The 19,922-nt window shown below is 44.2% G+C and overlaps 1 protein-coding gene across 2 annotated transcripts; it reads left to right on the forward strand.

The window, feature by feature from the left end:
- Positions 1–771: 771 nt before the first annotated feature.
- Positions 772–3,264, forward strand: LOC123169863 (uncharacterized). 2 transcript variants are annotated; one of them, XM_044587728.1, is made up of 6 exons: positions 772–1,406; positions 1,513–1,739; positions 2,281–2,377; positions 2,480–2,712; positions 2,814–2,870; positions 2,967–3,264. In XM_044587728.1, exons 2-6 carry the CDS (start codon positions 1,644–1,646, stop codon positions 3,093–3,095), a joined length of 612 nt encoding a protein of 203 aa, XP_044443663.1. In that variant the 5' UTR covers positions 772–1,406; positions 1,513–1,643; the 3' UTR covers positions 3,096–3,264. The 2 variants fall into 2 exon arrangements, with proteins under 2 accessions (XP_044443663.1, XP_044443664.1); XM_044587729.1 differs by having other exon boundaries at positions 2,281–2,365.
- Positions 3,265–19,922: the final 16,658 nt, after the last annotated feature.

Raw genomic sequence — 19,922 nt, forward strand, 5'->3', positions numbered from 1 at the left:
TGGACAGCACCGTCCTCATCCTCCGTCGTGCAAAGTTCGTCTCGCAACTGTCATCCATGCAGTAGTTTCGTCGTATTTTTAGGAACCAGTAGGCATGGTAGCTGCCAAACCTTGCCAGATTGCTGGCATTGCGTTGCATGGACCGCATCCTTGACTCGCTCATTCGTACTCGTGTAGAATTAGATCTTGTTTCTTGTGTCACATCAATAAAGACTCAAAAGCACATGAGAAGCCGTACTGGTGTGACATCACACGTGCAGCCTAACATTACCAACTTAATAATAACTACAGTAATAATCCTAACTTTTTGGCTATATACACGTACTTATGTGGATTCGTTGGTTTCAGGTGAGTCCACATCTCCACACACACAAGGCTCTCGGTCGTCGTTGGTCGTCGAGGTACCTTCCGGGAAGCATCCTTCACGTACGGGTGTGAGGCCTGCACGGGTTGGTTCAATGGAGAGGAACTTCCGGGAAGTTTCCTCGTCATATGCGTGGAGATGAACCAAGTCACATTGATGGTCAAGTTTCCATGCCCGCAAAGACAAAGCTATGGAAAGAAAAACGATCTACGTACAATTCTTGTTGTCAATTAATCTACGGAAAGAAAGCTGATCTACACTACCAGATTTTAGATTGCTATAAACAAAGACTTTGTGGGTCCTTTGGTCGCCTGGGAACGACACCCGCCATGTCTGGGTCCCCCTTTGACTCGGACGGAGAATGTAGTACCGGCAGAGAACAGAGGACCATCACTCGAGAGCTAGCCACCTAGCAACTCCACTGTTCTCGCGCTTCTTCCTCCTGCGCGCCGCGTCCGGCTCCCCTGCCTCGACGACGACAGGCCTGCCGGACGGTTCTCCGCCGCGTCCCCCGAGCCCTGTCGCCGGATCACGATCACGCGCGCTGCCCCTCTCCATTGTCCGGGTAATCCTGCCCTCATTAGTTTGAGAACTCCATAGGCTTGCTGGGACTTGGGAATGCACGGGAGGGGTCCTGATTTTGGTGTGGCCATCTCATTCTCATCTGCTACTGCACATTGCTAGCACCATGTTCAGGTGTTCACCATCATCTGGTGGCCTGGCATCAGGCCGCTCATGGTTAGTCCTTTGGTTGTAGACTTGTAGTACCGGCAGAGAACAGAGAACCTTTACCCAGCTTTTCGGCCACTTCATCCGTCTCAAAATAAGTGTCTCAACTTTTATACTAATTTTAGTATAAAGTTGTAGAACTAAAGTTGAGACACTTATCTTGGGACAGAGGGAATACCACTCCACACTGTTCTCACGCTTCTTCCTCCTCTTCCCCGCGTCCGGCGCCCCTGCTACTCCAGTGTTCTCCGCCGCATCCCCCAGCCCCGTCGGCGAATCACGATCACGCGCGCAGCCCCTCTCCATTGGCCAGGTAATCCTCTCGTCATTAGTTCGAGAACTCCTTAGGCTGGCCGGGACTTGGAAATGCGCGGGAGAGGTCCTAATTTTGTTTGTGGTCATCTCATCTGCTCCTGCAGGTTGCTAGCACCATGTTCAGTTGTGCGCCATCATCTGGTGGCCTGGCATCAGGCCCCTCTTGATTAGTCCTGCGTCCTGAGCTACTTCCCGTTGTCCTGCAACTTCGGCTGCAGCGGCAGCTGCTCGCTGAATGGAGGCCGCGGAAGAGGTGCAGATTTGGGCGCCGATTCTGGCAGACCCGCTCGATTGGCCTCCATCTTCTGTTACCATCCCTCTTCCAAGCCAGGTACATTTCGTTTGTTGCTCAGCTACCCTTCTCACATACTGATGCTAGACGTACACTCACCTAAAAAAAAGTTATGCTAGACAGAGGAAGAGTACTACTCCCTCCGTTTTTATTTACTCCGCATATTATCTTTGATCAAAGTCAAACTTTGCAAACTTTAACAAAGTTTATAGACAAAAGTATTAACATATACAATAAAAAATCAATACCGTTTGATTCATTATTGAATATACTTTCACATCATATAGATTTGTTCTTGTAAATATTCATATTTTTTTTATAAACATGGTCAAACTTTATGAAGTTTGACTTCAGTCAAACATAATATGCAGAGTAAATAAAAACGGAGGGAGTAACATTGCAGTAACTCACCTCCACTCGTATATGAAAACAAACATGTGTAGCAGGGGCCTTCCCTATTGCTTTTTTTTTCCTCAAAAGGAACTCTGTTCGGCACCAAACCCCTAGACACAATCCAACCATCTGCATCGTCACCAGTAAAAATAAAAAAGGTAGTTATACGTATATCTATTCATGACAGGTGGAAGAATATTTCAGTTATGTGTATGGCACTGATGGCATGGGAATCAGCAAATTTGCACCAGAGCCCGATGATGATTTGGGAGGTACCATGTCAAGTAGGCTATCCTTTCTAGTATTTCCAGTTATACATGTGAACAGATTCACTTTTTGAATATTTGCAAGCTCATCAAGCTAATGTACGCATATTTGGTGTTTAGACCTCATAGTAAAGGAAAAATGGTGGCGTGGCCTACGAGGTCCTCGCAAGAGGAGGATATTTCCTTGGGGAACCGGAAGCATGAATTTTCACCGTCGAAAGAACAACGAACATTGGACACATGAAGAAGTGAAGAAGCTGGTTAAGGGTGTCAAGGCATATGGTGTTGGGCGATGGACTATGGTGAAGAGTCGCTACTTCTCAGCATCAGTTCCAGACCCAGCACATCTCAAGGTACGGGCAACCATTGAAGTTGTTTCTATTAGGTTGGGGAAGAATATCAAAGTTGCCTAAAAAAAACTAATTCAGATAACATGTTGTCTTTCATGTTTCAGGACAAATGGAGGAATCTTCTGAGGGCTTGTGGGGTACCGTGCGCCTCTCAAAGGAAGGTCAGTTAATTATGTTTTGTGTTATTCTCTGTATAGTCACTCCATGAGGAATTCCAAGTATATTGGATTATCATACATATGTTTAATTTGATGCAGGAAAAGGCACAGAAGACTATGTTCCGACCCTTAGATACAGAGTTGATCCAACAGATCCAAGGGGTGGCTATCGATTCAGCCTCCACATCCAAAATGAAGAAACACCGTGGGAAAGGAACAACTAGCTGAGAATGACACAAAATGATGGTTGAGGCTTTATAAGTTTACATAAGTTAAGTTAGTAGCACCTAAATGTGTTACTTCTTTTGAAATTGGGAAATATGTGCATACATTATGTAAGAAGAGCCCGTGAAACCGGCCGGCCTTTGTGCATGTATATATATACTGTAGCTAGAAATTGTGCACTGTATAAATTCTGTGTGGCCGGTGCTTTAGCATTAGTGTCAAAAACGCTCTTATATTATAAGATGGAGGGAGTACCATCTGTCCTATTATATGTCAAAAAACACCATGCACTTGTTAGTACAAAACATTTCTTGATAGTGGGTATCAATCACATTAATACCCAATCTGATGTAAGGTCGTAAGATAATAAAATAATTTCGAAATAAACGGTATTGCTGAAAAATTAAGATTTTTGCTGTATCTTCGTCAATGTGCGATCTTTGCAATGGAAGATTGTGCTCGACGCAACTAGCCTGGAAGTAAAAGTGTTGTTTTCATGACAATGAGAGCCAATGCAAGCTCGCACGAGTTACATGGGCAGTCATCCAATCATCTAGATTGCATGTAACTTTTATCTGCCTAGTAGTGCTGCCAACATGTTTGGCAATTGGCTACATGAAAACGCATTGATGATGGTGGAAGCGGCAACCTTGATTTGGTCATTGTGGCTGTGTAGAAATGATATAATTTTTAATGGGAAAAAACTACTCTCTGTTGCAGGTTATCGTCTAGTGTATGCAGTACCACTAGTAAAAAAGGGTCATTTGTCCCGGTTCATAAGGCCCATTTGTCTCAAGGGTCGGTACTAAAGCCCTATACCTTTAGTCTCGGTTCTTATACCAACCAGGACAGATGGGGCTCCACGTGGCCGCTGCGGCTTGCCCTGGCAGGGGGCCTTTTTGGTCCCGATTGGTGGCACCAACCGGGACCAATAAGCTTCCACGCGTCAGCAGTTCAGGGGCTAGGGTTTTTGTTTTTTTTTTCTGAAGGGGGGTGTTGGGGTTTTGGGGGGTTTTGTAGGGTTAATTTAGGTGTTTCATATATTGTGTTAGCTAGCTAATAGAGAGAAGTGTCCTCTCTTATCTCCGTGCTTGGTCAACGCTACGTACTATACGTATAGAGAGGACTCGATACGCTAGCTAGTAAGCAAATGCAAGAAACCATTAAGTACAGAAGATCGTCATGAACATATGCATACAGAGAGAAGTGATATCGACCTGTCCTTCTCCGAGAGATTGGTCGAACAACAAGTTTTCGTATATCTATCCGACGCTACGGGCTACATATATACAATATAAGATCTCTTACAATCCCCTAATATCTGAACTCAACTTCCACATGGTATTCTCTGGCTTGATTGATGACGTGATCAAGAAAGAATACCGCCAATTCCTCTTGAATTGCGTTTATGCGATCTTGTGGTAGGAGTTCATCCCGCACCTGCCACGTCTAATTTGAAGAAGGGGGTCAATACATATATATGAATGAAACTCAACACAAATGATGGTAATATGATGAAATTGTGAATATTATTGTTTACGCACTTCATATTGTCTTTTAGAGTAGCACCGCTTATTCTTGGCCGTCCCGTTGTAGATGAACTCGCAAACGTAGTATCCACAGTAATTATTCCTGGGTTCCTGTCACAAGCACTTTACGAGAAATAGAGGTCAATCAAACTGATAATGGAGCATTATAAATGGCATTGATGAAAGTAGCTAGAATCAACGGGAGATGCCCGGAACTAGCTAGCTAGTAGTACTTACTTTCGGGTATGTAAATCGCAGCCCCCCCGGCAGTCCCGGAGCTTGTGCGGTGAATACTTTCCAAACACTGCGAGACAAAGAAAACAATTACTTGATATCAGGAAATGAACAAAGTTAACGATATGGTGCGATAATGATCGATTGAACTTACTTCTTGAGCATTTTAGTCATGTCCGCATAGTCCTTGGGATCTTTTCGTCTTGAGTCTAAGACGGTTACTAGTCCCTGCTCAAGCTTAATCTCTAGAAGAATATAGTGGAACCTACGCACGCATGCATAACTCATCAATTACATTACTATAACCTCGAGTAATAAGGAAAACCGAATATGCACAAGACAGTAATACTCACTTGAAGTTGTAAGGAAAGAGTATTTTATCTTTGTTTTAATTTATTAGCAACGATTTGAGCAAGTTGGCCTCGGTTTCTTTGGCATGAAATTTAACCGTAAATTCATCTATGAGATTTGTGTTAATGAACCCAATATCATAGATTTCTTCTTTTCTGCATTCGACGATCTTCAATCTGCATAATATAGTGAGGATAATTATATATACATGCAATGAAAGAGTTGAGCTATATGTACAGACTTAATGACAGAAGTAGTACTTACAGACAGTAGCAAGTGACCGTTAATTTATCGATGGCCTTTTTGAAAGTGCGTTATATCGACTAGAGGGGGGTGAATAGGCGATTTTTATGAATTCTTCACTGAGGAATTTGTGGGTGAGGAAATTCCTATGTGAAGAACTACTTGCAGCGAAATAAGTACTCAGATGTAAACATAACATAACACAAGCATGGTCATCATGAAGAAATGAAGACAAGCACAGAGTACAGAAAGCGTAAACACTGGATGAAGACAAACAGACTGGAGAAATTGAACTGAGGAAATTGAGAAAGTCTTCAGTCAAAGTCTTCAAACAGATATGAACAAGTACACAACACAGTTACGAGGAAATGAAAGAGTTGAGGAAGTAGAAACAGTAAGCTTGGTGAAGACAATGATTTGGTATACCAGTTCCAACTGATGTCTCAGTTGTACGTCTGGTTGGAGCGGCTAGGTATTTAAACCTGAGGACACACAGTCCTCACCGTATTCTCCTTGAGCTAAGGTCACACAGACCTCGCCTAATCACTCGTGGTAAGTCTTCAGGTGACTTCCAAACCTTCACAAACTCGGTCACTCGGTGATCCACAATTTCCTCTTGTATGCTCTAGACCATGACGCCTAACCGTCTGGAAGAAGCACAATCTTCAAAGGTAACAAGCGTCGGATCCACGCAGGATCAATCTCTTCAGTGATGCTCAATAACTTTGGGTTTGGGTTTCCTCACTTGATGATTTTCGCTCAAAGTCCTCAGAGGATGGGATGCTTTCAAATGACAAGTGTCAGTTTCTCTCGGAGCAGCCAACCAGCTAGTGGTTGTAGGGGGCGGCTATTTATAGCCTAGGGAGCAGCCCGACATGATAAGACATAATGCCCTTCAATGATATGACCGTTAGGTGGGTAGATGTTTTGGAACAGCTGGAGCGTAGCACAGCAACGGTCGGAAATTTGAGTATCAAATTCCTCAGGGCTGTGTAGGCAATCCGCACTGGCGAATTCCTAACTCCTCAGTCAGAACAAATTCCTTAGAGACCAGAAGAACTTTGTCTCTGTCACTGAAGAAATTGACTGAACTATATGAGATTTTCAATGGCTTCACTCGAAGGGATTGGTAGGTGTAGGATTTTGAGTTGAGCATCACATGGAAATTTTTCCTTAGTATTTCCTCGACCCCCTTTAACAGTATGGTGTTTCCTATGACTCAAGAAAGAGAAAATGAAACTACGAAAACAAAAGTCTTCACGCTTCATGTACCTTGAATGATTACCAAGTCTTCAAGGTCACACCAATTTCTTCACTTTCAAAGTCTTCAAGAAGTCTTCAGAAATCCAAAATCTTCAGTCGAAGATATTCATTTTTAGGGGTCGACTTTCACTGTAAATCTCAAACTCCTCATAGACTTATAGACCTGTGTACACTCATAAACACATTAGTCCCTTAACCTATAAGTCTTCAATACACCAAAATCACTAAGGGGCACTAGATGCACTTACAATCTCCCCCTTTTTGGTGATTGATGACAATATAGGTTAAGTTTTCAACGGGGATAAACGTATGAAGTGTAAATACTGATATTGAGGAATTTGATTGCAAGATATAGAAGAACTCCCCCGGAAGATGTGCATAGTGAGGAATTTGCTTTTGAAGCAATGCACACTTGAAGAGTAGAATCATGGAGATCTCCCCCTATATCTTGTAACTCATACACGCATTTAACATATGATATGAAGAATTTGAGATGCATGATGAAATATGATGACTGATGTAATTCAGCATGCGTGCATTAACATTAATGAGGAATAAGCATGCAGAAAATCACAGCAAAAGTATCAGGCCACCATAGAGTTTAAGTTTACAACTCGGTCGAATAAAGTCTCAGAAGAACGAGAGTTGTAACTTTGCAAAAAAACGCCCATATAAGTAGACCCGCTTGAAGACTAACTCAAATTTCTCCCCCTTTGTCATCGAATGACCAAAAGGGTCGAAAAATGAGGACTAACGCCCCTGAAGAATATCATGACGATGAAGGAGCGCCAGCGTTGTTGGGGTCGTTTGTTGTTGAAGGGCATGTCGCAGTGTCGTCCAAGTCTTCATACTCGTCGGTGTCGCGTGATGAAGAATAGGAGCTGGCCACCAAGGAAGGAACCTTGACCTTCTTGTATTTCTTCGGTGGAGGTGCGGACCAGTCAAAATCCTCCTTGAGACCCATTTGCTTCAGATCTTCTTCACCATATAGATGTGACAGAATAGCCCAGGTGCGACCGAAGACTTCATGGAGGTAGTAATGGTTTTTCTTCACTGCATTATGTGTAGCAGTCATGTTGTGAAGAATAGAACCAAACTGACGCTTAACCCATTTATGGTTTCGATCCACCTTCTGGTGAAGACTAAGAAGAAGCTCACGGTCAGTCATCACCCTTGGAGCTGTGGCTTGAGGATTTGGCTTGGATCCATTTGCAGCAGAGTCATGAGTGGCAGAGTCATCATTGGTGGAATAAGATGCAGCTTTGCGAAACTGACCATCCAATGGACAATGCCTTCATCAATAACAGCTGGTGCCTTGCCCTTTTCATCAGCTGAGGAATATGTCCGCTTGAGGACAATTGGGGGCAAGTAGCTGAGGTGATTCTGAAAGTCAGCCTTGTAGTTGAGTGAAGACCTTGTTCTGAGGAATCTCATAATCCAAGGAGCATAAGGCTTCAACTCAAACGGAGAGAGTGCAACATTTGCCAAAGTTCTCATGAAGAAATCATGATAGTTGACAGGAATGCCATGCATGATATTGAATAGCAAATTCTTCATGATGCCAACAATTTCCTCATCAGACGAGTCGTGGCCTTTGATAGGACTCAAAGTCTTCGTTAGAATGCGATAGACTGTTCTTGGCACATATAGCAATTCCTTCACGAGGAATTTTGTCCTTGGGGCTTGACCAGGCTTTAGAGGCTTCATAAGCACTTCCATGTAATGAGCAGTGAGTTCAGGCTCCTGGTACAGGCAGTGAGCTCCTTCAAGGGGTGGACTGATGGGCAGGGCGTGAAGTAATTCAGAGGCCGGTGCCTTATAATGAGTGTTTTCGGTCATCCAGTCCAATACCCAAGTGTTGATATCATCAGCATCACCTGTGACGTGCAGAGTTGCGTAGGACTGAAGAATAAGTTCTTCATTCCAATCAACAATGTCAGAGCAAAAGTTGAGCAATCCTGCATCATGAAGCACACTAAGGACCGGGGTAAAGCAAGGCAGTGATTCCATGTCCACATGAGGAATATGCTCGTGGTCGAAGACTTTGTCCTTCTTGAAGAGCAGTGAAGAATAAAAATTGGCCTGGCTGGCAGTCCAGAAATGCTTCCTTCTAAGACGAGTAGAGTCATAAGGATTATAGTCAGTGAAGAAGACATGCTCGCCGAAGAAGTCATCAGCCTTGAATTTATGTTTCTTCAAGAAGGGATCCTTTGGCTTGGGCTGAGGAGTATCAGTCAATTGCATCACCACCTCAGGAATCGCAATCTCAGGTTCCACAGGCTGAGGAATTTCAGGTTCTTCTTCAATGACAGCATGGTTTTTTAATTCTTCATTAACATTTTCTTCAGCACTAGTGGCTGGAATTTCTTCATTGCCAGACGGGGTTGCACGAGGTTCTTCAGATCCCATTTGTACTTCAGTATTGACAGGGGACTGAGGAATTTGTTGCACAGGTGTGAACAGAGGAGAGTTGGGGTGCTGACTTTCCCAAAAGTCATCATTCAGCACAGGTGTTGTACACCCAATGTCCACATCTTCTTCTTCACTCTTTTCCTCAACGCCGGCCTCTTCAGCAGTGAACTGAGGCATGGGCGATGAGACTATTGGGGTTGAAGAGATTGCATCCGCTTCAATTTCCTCATCCAACTGCTCTGACGAAGCAGCAGAAGGAATCTCTTCATCTAATTCACTTGGAATCACATATTCTTCATCAAAAGGAACAATGTCCTTTGATGGCATGGATGAGACCAAAATAGCATCAATTGGATTCGCAAAAGAGCTGGTCAATGGCTTCATCTTCTTCGGAGCTGAAGAATCTGATGAAGTTGATGCTTTCCTTTTCTTCACAGCTGCACGCTCTGCAGCCTTGGTCTTCTTCACATCTGATGCAGAAGCAAGAATTGGAGTTGGGGTAGGTGCAGGAGGAGCAGAGGAATTTGGTTCATTTACTTCAGGCTCAGCGGCAGAAGCTTCAGCTGGCCTGACAGTTTCTTCAGGCGCAACACTAGTGGTTGCCCTGGCAATTTCTTCAGCGGTTGGAATGCAGTCATTAGCCCTGGTACTCTGAGTTTCTTCAGCAGCCTGATTGTCATCAGCGCTGCTGGCATTTTCTTCAGTCGGCTGAGCAGATGCCTCCGCCTGAGGATTTTCTTGCTGCGTTGGGGCTGCAACATTGGAAGTGAACTTCTCAGTTGAATTCACAAATCTGGCTTTGGCTCCAAGCCAGTCAGCGCGGTATACGTCAAATTCATCACTGAGCTTCTTGATCTCAGATTGAATAGTGACAAGTTCTTTAGTTGTCATGGAGACAACGTTTTTCTTCAGGAAGCGCTCCTTCCTGTACTGCGCTTTCTTCAATTGCCTGGCCTTTTCAAATTTCCATTTTTCTTCTTGAATGAAGGCAGTCAGCATATGACTCTGGCCAGGAGTCAGCTTGAAATCAGGCATAGGAGTGTTGGGGTCCTTGTGCCAGAGATCAATGTAATCATGGATCAATTTTGGATCCAAAAATAGAGGCACATTTGTGCCTTTGGCTCTAGCAGCCTTGAGCTGCCTGTCTCTGATGATTTCAACAAGTTCATCATCATCAGCTTCGTCTTCATCAGACGGCACTTGAAAGGTGACCTGCTTCTTGTGAGGACTTGGACGAGACCCTCGTCCGGCAGTGGCCTTTTTCTTCAGTTGAGAGGGGCCAGATGAGGAATTTGGTGCAGTTGAAGAACTAGCAGAAACTCCTGAGGCAATAGAGATGCCTATTGTCCTTTGGCACGTGGCGAGATGCACAGGTGCTGAGGTTTTTGTCGAAGGAGCTGAGGACTTTGGCAGAGGAGCTGAGGAGCTGGAGCAGCTTGAGGAGTTGGCCGTGAGGGCTTTCAAGAATCTGGCCGTGAGGGCATTGAGGGTGAAGCACTTGGCTTATGAGCAGGCTTCTTTGCCATGGCCTTCTTTGGCTTGACAGGAGAGGCCTCAGCAGTGGTAGCAGCAGCAGTAGAGTCTTCATTAAATTTCCTCACTGCTTGATATTTTGGCTAGCTTGGCCTGGCGCTTGGCCCATTCATCAGGATAGTCCTCACCACGCTTGAGGCTGGTGGGATCAGCTTCTTGGCCAGGTGCCAATGGAGGTCTTGGGCATGGAGGATTTAGAGCGAATTTCTTCATATACTTGGGAGTAACATATATGTACTCCCTCCATTCTCGTGCCCATCTCTTCTCAATCTTTTGAATGCGCACCTTGCGCTGATTTTTATCCTCCTCAGGGGGTGTGCAGTACCCAGCATAGATGTCATCAGGGATCTCAAACGCTGTGTTGACCTCAGGCCTTTTTCCTCCCTTCTGTGGCTTCTTACCGTCAGCCATTTTCTTCAGCTGAGGAATATGAACAACAGAATTTTCTGAAGAGGTGTGCAACTTTTCTTCGAGGAACGCTGCAAATGAGTTAAGTTGATGAGAACCTAGTGATTCAGTAGCGGACAGGAGTACCTGTGAACAGAGTATAGTTGCAAGGAATTTGGAGAGGTGATATGCGTTCTCAGAAGGTTTTTCAAAAAGAACAAGTTTGAGGAATTTGACCAGATGTGTCTTGAAGAATTTCACTAAGCGTTCTTTGTCTTAGGTTCCAGAGTTGTATAGATTGAAAATCCACACAATTGAGGAATCTTGAAGAAAAATGTTGCTTAGAGAAACGGATCAAGAACAGATGACATGTGAGGTGTTTAGTGTGTGAAGATTTGAAGAATAAACACCTTTGAAGATTTTGTAGAAAACATTCGAATCAAAGAGGACAGTAAAAGTAACTTTTTTTATGAAGAACACGACGAACTGGGAAGTGTAGATGTGAAGTTCGTCAGTTCAGATCTTCCACGCCCTAACTCGGCAGAGGAAGACAGCTACGGCGGCGGCGGAGTGAAGAAATCCGCAGCCGGCACGAGTACGACGGCGACGAGGTCGAGGCACTGAAGCTCTTCCTCACCGGTGACGATGAAGTAGCGGCGACGCTAGTTTTTGGGAAGCTCGAGCGGGAGAGAGGTCGAGCGGAGTAAAAATGAAGTGAGGAAGGGGAGGGGTATTTATAGTCAGAGTGAAAAACTGTTCGCCCGAAGAAATTGGACGAACATGCCCCTGACCCTTCTCATTCGCTTGACATGTGTCACCCACGTACTGAGAGGTGGCGATCGTGTGAGATCGTTGGTGAATAGATAAGTATTATCGTGGAATATGGAACGGTTTGAGCGGCAAACGCCGAAAATTCAGATAAGATAAGTTTTAAAGTTCCGTTCGCAAATTCTTCAGCTGATAAGGACACAGTGAAGATTTTGAACGAGTTTCAAATAGAACCCACATGAAGAATTTGTGAATAGATTGGGTTGAGTATAGCATAGAGGGGGAAGGGTCCGATCACATTCACTTAGCAGAAAAAAGCAACTTGAAGAATTAGCAATAAGTGAATGCTGTTGAGGACATAAACTCTCTCTCTATATATATATATAGCCATTGAAGAAAAACAACGGAAACAGTGAAGACAAAGCAAAGTTGAAGAAAATGAACGACTGAGGAATTTCAAAACTATGGAAAAACCCAATTGAAGATTTCAACTTTTGGTGCTGGCGTAACCCACCGTGTAAGAATGATGATTTCAGACACCGCGTACAATTGTCGTAGAGCTCTGAGAATCAAATTCTTCGTTAATTTCTTCACACTTAGAGTGTTAGTCTTCATTGATTGAAGAAAAACGTTTCTTCATGTGTTGCACATCTAAGTCATCAATTTTGCATAAGTGTTAGGATGAGTGTCCTTTTCAAAGAACATTCGAAGATTCTAGGATATTTAGCTCACACCACAACTTGATAAATCTCTTCTCATCCAAGGGCTTTGTGAAGATATCGGCTAGCTCTTCTTCAGTCCGTACATGCTCAATAGAGATGTCGCCCTTCCACACATGATCACGAAGAAAATGATGACGAATTTGAATGTGCTTTGTCTTGGAGTGCTGAACAGGGTTGTGAGCAATCTTGATTGCACTCTCATTGTCACAGTAGAGAGGCACATTCTTCATGTTGACGCCGTAGTCCTTGAGAGTTTGCTTCATCCATAGCAATTGAGCACAGCAAGAACCAGCAGCAATGTACTCAGCTTCAGCAGTAGACAGTGATACGCAGTTCTGTTTCTTCGAAGACCAACAGACCAAAGATCTTCCGAGGAAATGGCATGTGCCAGATGTTGACTTGCGGTCCACATGAGCACCAGCATAGTCTGAGTCTGAATATCCAACGAGATCAAAAGCCGAGCCCTTGGGTTACCATAATACAAGTGTTGGTGTGTGAGCTATATATCGAAGAATATGCTTCACAGCCTTATGGTGTGATTCCTTCGGTGTAACTTGAAATCAGGCACACATGCATACACTAAGCATAATATCTGGCCTAGATGCACATAAATACAATAAAGGACCAATCATGGAGCGCTATACCTTTTGATCGAAGTCCATACCATTTTCATCAGTGCATAGATGGCCATTTGTGGGCATTGGAATTTTGACCCCTTTGCAACCTTGCATGCCGAATTTCCTCAGTACATCCTTGAGGTATTTCTCCTGAGATATGAATATGCCATTGCTAATGTCGCTGATGAATATGCCATTGCTGGTGTGAGAGGACCTGGAATGTTGATGTCACTGATGATTTTCTCAATCTGCACTTCGTTTGCAACGCGAGGATGTGCGAGTCCTTTCCGTAACCAAGCATAAAACCTTCATGTGCTTTCGGTGCAAATTTAGAGTTGTGATGAGGATCTCTAATCCAACATTTAGCACCGAAGACTTTGAAATAACTCAAATTGGGTTTCTTGTCAGTGAGGAGTTCATATGCAGTCTTCTTTGAAGAATTTGTGAAGATATACTATGTTGATGATGTGGCATGCAGTATCAATTGCCTCAATCCAGAAGCGACAAGACGTCTTGTACTCATCAAGCATAGTGCGAGCCATCTCAACAAGAATCCTGTTCTTGCGCTCCACGACGCCATTCTGCTGAGGAGTATAAGGAGCAGATAACTCATGAGTAATACCGAGTTCATCAAGATAGTCATCAAGACCAGAATTCTTGAACTCGGTTCCATTGTCACTTCTGATGTGCTTGATCTTCACACCAAAGTTGGTTGAAGCCCTCGAGGAAAATCGTTTGAAGACTTCCTGCACCTCATGTTTGTAAGTGACAATATGCACCCATGTGTAACGAGAGTAATCATCAACAATAACAAAGCCATATAGAGATGCATCATTTGTAACTGCAGAATAATGATTAGGACCAAAGAGATCCATGTGAAGCAATTCAAATGGTCGAGTAGTAGTCATGATAGTCTTTGCTGGATGCTTGGCCTTGGTCATCTTTCCGGCTTCAGAGGCTCCGCATAAGTGATCCTTGAGGAATTTGACATTCTCAATGCAAATGACATGCTTCTTCTTCGCGAGCGTGTGCAGATTCCTCATGCCATCATGGCCAAGTCGTCGATGCCATAGCCAGCCTTCTGAATCTTTTGCAAGTAAACATACGGCTGGTTGTGGTCCTGTAGAGAAATCTACAATATACAGATCTCCTCTCCTAAAGCCTTCGAAGACTTTGGAATTGTCAGCTTCCATGATCACAACACAACGATACTTCCCAAAGACAACAATCATATCAAGATCACAAAGCATTGAGACATACATGAGGTTGTATCCTAAGGACTCGACAAGCATGACTTTGTCCATGTGTCGATCCTTTGAGATCGCAACCTTACCTAGACCCAATACCTGAATTTTTCCTTTGTCAGCGAAGATGATATGCTTCAGATGTGATGGAGATAAGGGAACATCCATCAATAGATTCTTGTCACCAGTCATGTGATTTGTACATCCACTATCGAGGACCCACTCATTGGCTTTGGGTTGATCATCCTGCAGATGAATTAGTGCATCTTACGAACTCATATACTTCATCAGTGAAGAATATGACATCAATTCATTAGATCAATTTCGTCAACCAATAGAACAGATAAACAGTATGTGGACGTGAGAAATGAGGATTCATTTCTTCATGATTAGCCTGCGTCCTATCAGGCATTTTCAGGTCTCCAGCAAATTCTTCAGACGTTTAAGCACGTCTGGAGACCTGACCCTGCAGAAGAAATTAGTTCTTTTTCTTCACCACCCACATCTGAAGGGGTGGCAAAGAGTTCATCACTCTACGAGCTCCATACGAGAAAGGTGGCATAGAAGCCAGTCCATTTCGTTTCACATAAGAGGAGTTAGGATAAGCATATGAATAAGCAGAGAAATTCTTCGAGGACTTATGAACATAATGATTAGAAGAATAATGCTCATATTCATAGCCCTTAGTTGTTCCCTGCGAAACAGAGGTGTTAGCACGATATGAAGAATTTGATCCACGTGAGGAGTTTGTTCCATATGAGGACTTGGATCCATATAAAGAATTTGGTCCATATGAAGAATTTGATCTGGGGTTCCTTTTCTTCATAGGTGGTGTCATGATGACATTCACCTGAAGATTTTCAAGGCACCTTTTGGGAACCCAGATTTTCTTCATAGGGGAACCATTCCTGCATTTACTGCTAACATATCTAGCAAATACTTCACCATTCTGATTTTTGAACAATTTATAGTTGGAGTCAAATGACTCATCAGAAGAATGAGGAGATTCACATGTAAAGCCAGATAGATTAGATGGATCTACTAGAGGTCCCTTTGCAGCAACCCATGAGGTTTTGGGGTACTGCTTAGGCTTCCAATTTGTTCCATCAGCATTGATTTTTCTCTCAAAGGCAATACCCTCTTTCCTAGGGTTCCTGTTGAGGATCTGCTTTTTAAGCACATCATAAAGAGGCTGATGCCCTTTGAGGCTTTTGTACAAGCCTGTCATATACAATTCCTTCAGCCCTGCATCATCAGTGATACTAGTAATGTCCTTAGATGAGGAATTAGTGATAGCAGAGACAGGTGAAGAATTTGTAGCATTAGAAGCATTTGAACATTCAGGTGAAGAATTAGCAGATTCACGTTCAATGCACTTCAAACATGGAGGAACAAATTCTTCCTGAGCAGCGCTGATTTGTTGAGCAAGTAATGAATCGCACTCCTTCTGAAGATCTTCATAACTCACCCTTAGCTTTTCAAGATCTTGCTTTATTTGAAGAAATTCATAAGAAAGCTTCTCATGATCAGATAAGAGAGTGTTATGATGACCTTGAAGGTTGTCAAACCTAGACTGAAGTCTCTGAAGACTATCAGTCAAGGTTTTAGTGCGATCCATTTCTTCACCCAACATATCATCACTTTTGTCTAGCATGTTTTGAACCTTCTCAAAAGCCTTTTGTTCTTTCACAACAATCTTAGCAAGTTTAGAGTAACTAGGCTTGAGGTTTTCATCAGATTCATCTTCACTCGATTTAGAGGAGGGGTATTTCAGTACCTTGGCACCCTTTGCCATGAAGCAATAGGTGGGAGCGTAGTCATCATTGCCTTCATCAGCCTTGTTGGTGAAGCCATTTTCTTCAGAGTTGAAGATAGACTTGCTGACGGATGCAGTAGCGAGAGCTAGGCTCGCCACACCAGACTCGGACTCCTCAGATGCCTCCTCTTCCTCATGTTCCTCAGATTCAGCCTCAGAGTCCATTTCCTTGCCAATGAATGCCCGAGCCTTCTTGGAGCTGCTCTTCTTGTGAGATGAAGACTTTGAGGATTCTTCTTCGCATCATCGGAACTGTAATCCTTGTATTTCTTCTTCTTTGATTCCTTTTTCCAGTGAGGACAATCTTGAATGTAGTGACCAGGTTTCTTGCATTTGTGGCATAGCCTCTTCTTGTAGTCACTGGATGAGGAATCATTGCTCCTTGAGGATTTTCCAAAGCGACCACGTCTTGAGAACTTCTGAAATTTCTTCACGAGCAGTGCTAGTTCCTGGCTCAGTTCTTCAGGATCACCAAGGCTGCTGCCAGAATCTTCATCTTCAGACTCAGAAATTGCCTTGGCCTTCAGAGCACGTGATCTGCCATAGCTCGAACCATAGAGATCTCTCTTCTCAGCAAGGTGGAACTCGTGAGTGTTTAGCCTCTCGAGGATACCAGCGGGATCAAGTGACTTGTAATCTCCACGTTCTTGTATCATCAGTGCCAGAGTATCGAAGGAGGAATCAAGCGATCTCAGCAACTTCTTCACCACCTCATGGTCGGTGATGTCAGTGGCACCGACTGCTTGAAGCTCATTTGAGATGTCAGTGAGGCGATCGAAGGATTGCTGAACATTTTCATTGTCGGGTATTTTGAAGAGGTTGAAGAGATTTCGAAGAACGTCAACTCGAGAGTCACATTGAGTTGAGACTCCTTCATTGACCTTGGACAGCCTATCCCAGATAAGCTTAGCAGTTTCCAAAGCACTCACTCTTCCATACTGCCCTTTGCTCAGATGGCCACATATGATGTTTTTCGCTTGGGAATCGAGTTGCTTGAATCTCTTCACATCAGTAGCGTTCAGTGAAGGTGAGACTGAGGGAACACCACTTTCCACAACATACGAGAGATCGTTATCAATTGCCTCAAGATGCATTCGCATCTTATTCTTCCAGTAGGGGTAGTCTGTCCCATCGAAGGTAGGACACCCAGCAGAGACCTTGATCATACCTGTGGTCGACATAACTAAAACTCCAGGCGGTTAAACCAAAATCACACAGAACAAGGGAGTACCTTGCTCTGATACCAATTGAAAGTGCATTATATCAACTAGAGGGGGGTGAATAGGCGATTTTTATGAATTCTTCACTGAGGAATTTGTGGGTGAGGAAATTCCTAAGTGAAGAACTACTTGCAGCGGAATAAGTACTCAGATGTAAACATAACAGAACAGAAGCATGGTCATCATCAAGAAATGAAGACAAGCACAGAGTACAGAAAGCGTAAACACAGGATAACACAGGATGAAGACAAACAAACTGAAGAAATTGAACTGAGGAAATTGAGAACGTCTTCAGTCAAAGTCTTCAAACAGATATGAACAAGTACACAACACAGTTACGAGGAAATGAAAGAGTTGAGGAAGTAGAAACAGTAAGCTTGGTGAAGACAATGATTTGGTAGACCAGTTCCAACTGCTGTCTCAGTTGTACGTCTGGTTGGAGCGGCTAGGTATTTAAACCTGAGGACACACAGTCCCGGACACACAGTCCTCACCGTATTCTCCTTGAGCTAAGGTCACACAAACCTCGCCCAGTCACTCGTGGTAAGTCTTCAGGTGACTTCCAAACCTTCACAAACTCGGTCACTCGGCGATCCACAATTTCCTCTTGGATGCTCTAGACCATGACGCCTAACCGTCTGGAAGAAGCACAGTCTTCAAAGGTAACAAGCGTCGGATCCATGCAGGATCAATCTCTTCAGTGATGCTCAATCACTTTGGGTTTGTGGGTGTTTGGGTTTCGGTTTCCTCACTTGATGATTTTCGCTCAAAGTCCTCAGAGGATGAGATGCTTTCAAATGACAAGTGTCAGTCTCTCTCGGAGCAGCCAACCAGCTAGTGGTTGTAGGGGGCGGCTATTTATAGCCTAGGGAGCAGCCCGACATGATAAGACATAAATTCCCTTCAATGATATGACTGTTAGGTGGGTAGATATTTTGGAACAGCTGGCGCGTAGCACAGCAACGGTCGGAAATTTGAGTATCAAATTCCTCAGGGCTATCATGTTCCTCAGTGTGTAGGCAATCCGCACTGGCGAATTCCTAACTCCTCAGTTAGAACAAATTCCTCAGAGACCAGAAGAACTTCGTCTCTGTCACTGAAGAAATTGACTGAATTGTATGAGATTTTCAATGGCTTCACTCGAAGGGATTGGTAGGTGTAGGATTTTGAGTTGAGCATCACATGGACATTTTTCCTTAGTATTTCTCGACCCCCTTTAACAGTACGGTGTTTCCTATGACTCAAGAAAGAGAAAATGAAACTACGAAAACAAAAGTCTTCACGCTTCATGTTCCTTGAATGATTACCAAGTCTTCAAGGTCACACCAATTTCTTCACTTTCAAAGTCTTCAGAAAGTCTTCAGAAATCCAAAATCTTCAGTCGAAGATATTCATTTTTAGGGGTCGACTTCTACTGTAAATCTCAAACTCCTCATAGACTTATAGACCTATGTACACTCATAAACACATTAGTCCCTCAACCTATAAGTCTTCAATACACCAAAATCACTAAGGGGCACTAGATGCACTTACACTTTTGACTGAAAAATTGGAAGAACTCCTCAAATGGAACAGACAACAGATCAATTCCAACGAGGTCATGCTCCACTTTAACTCTCAGCGTCAAAGTATCCTTCCCGCCAGACTCTCTGCAGGTTTTCATGTACCAATCATGGAATCTTCGCATCATCGTTGTTAGAGCAGGACTTCCATCTTTAACGAGAGGCTTCCCGTACTGGTATCTAAATTCGTCCACCTCCATTATATCATAATGTGCATCATCGTCGTGCATGTAATCTGCAGGATTGGTACCGGGCAAGATCCCCGGATGATTAGCGACGATATCGCTAGACACCTTGAGCGGGGGGGGGCACGATTGGTCCGCTTGTTCGCCAACCTGGGGCATTTTTGTTGGGGAACATAGCAGAAATTCAAAATTTTCTACGCATCACCAAGATCAATCTATGGAGTAATCTAGCAACGAGGGAAGGGGAGTGCATCTACATACCCTTGTAGATCATGATGCGGAAGCGTTGCAAGAACGCGGATGAAGGAGTCATACTCGTAGCGATTCAGATCGCGGTTGATTCCGATCTAAGCGCCGAACCATGGCGCCTCCGCGTTCAACACACGTGCAGCCCGGTGACGTCTCCCACGCCTTGATCCAGCAAGGAGAGAGGGAGAGGTTGGGGAAGACTCCGTCCAGCAGCAGTACGACGGCGTGGTGGTGATGGAGGAGCGTGGCAATCCTGCAGGGCTTCGCCAAGCACCGCGGGAGAGGAGAAGGACATGGAAGAGGGGGAGGGCTGCGCCAGAACTTGGGTGCGGCTACCCTCCCACCCCCCACATATATATAGGGGCAAGGGAGAGGGGGGCCGGCCCCCTCAGATCCAATCTGAGGAGGGGGCGGCGGCCAGGGGGGTTGCCTTGCCCCCCAAGGCAAGGGGGGCGCCTCCCCTTAGGGTTCCCCCAAACCCCCAGGCGCATGGGC

This window comes from Triticum aestivum, chromosome 7D, assembly GCF_018294505.1.
Source record: "Triticum aestivum cultivar Chinese Spring chromosome 7D, IWGSC CS RefSeq v2.1, whole genome shotgun sequence".
Classification (NCBI taxonomy): Eukaryota; Viridiplantae; Streptophyta; class Magnoliopsida; order Poales; family Poaceae; genus Triticum; species Triticum aestivum.

What these genes read in the sequence shown, in the direction of transcription:
- LOC123169863 (XM_044587728.1), top strand. Translation starts at nt 1,644, where the DNA reads ATGGAGGCCGCGGAAGAGGTGCAGATTTGGGCGCCGATTCTGGCAGAC. An exon ending in TTTGGGAGGTACCATGTCAA is followed by an intron (nt 2,378 to 2,479) that starts GTAGGCTATCCT and finishes TTTGGTGTTTAG; the next exon opens with ACCTCATAGTAAAGGAAAAA. An exon ending in CAGACCCAGCACATCTCAAG is followed by an intron (nt 2,713 to 2,813) that starts GTACGGGCAACC and finishes TTCATGTTTCAG; the next exon opens with GACAAATGGAGGAATCTTCT.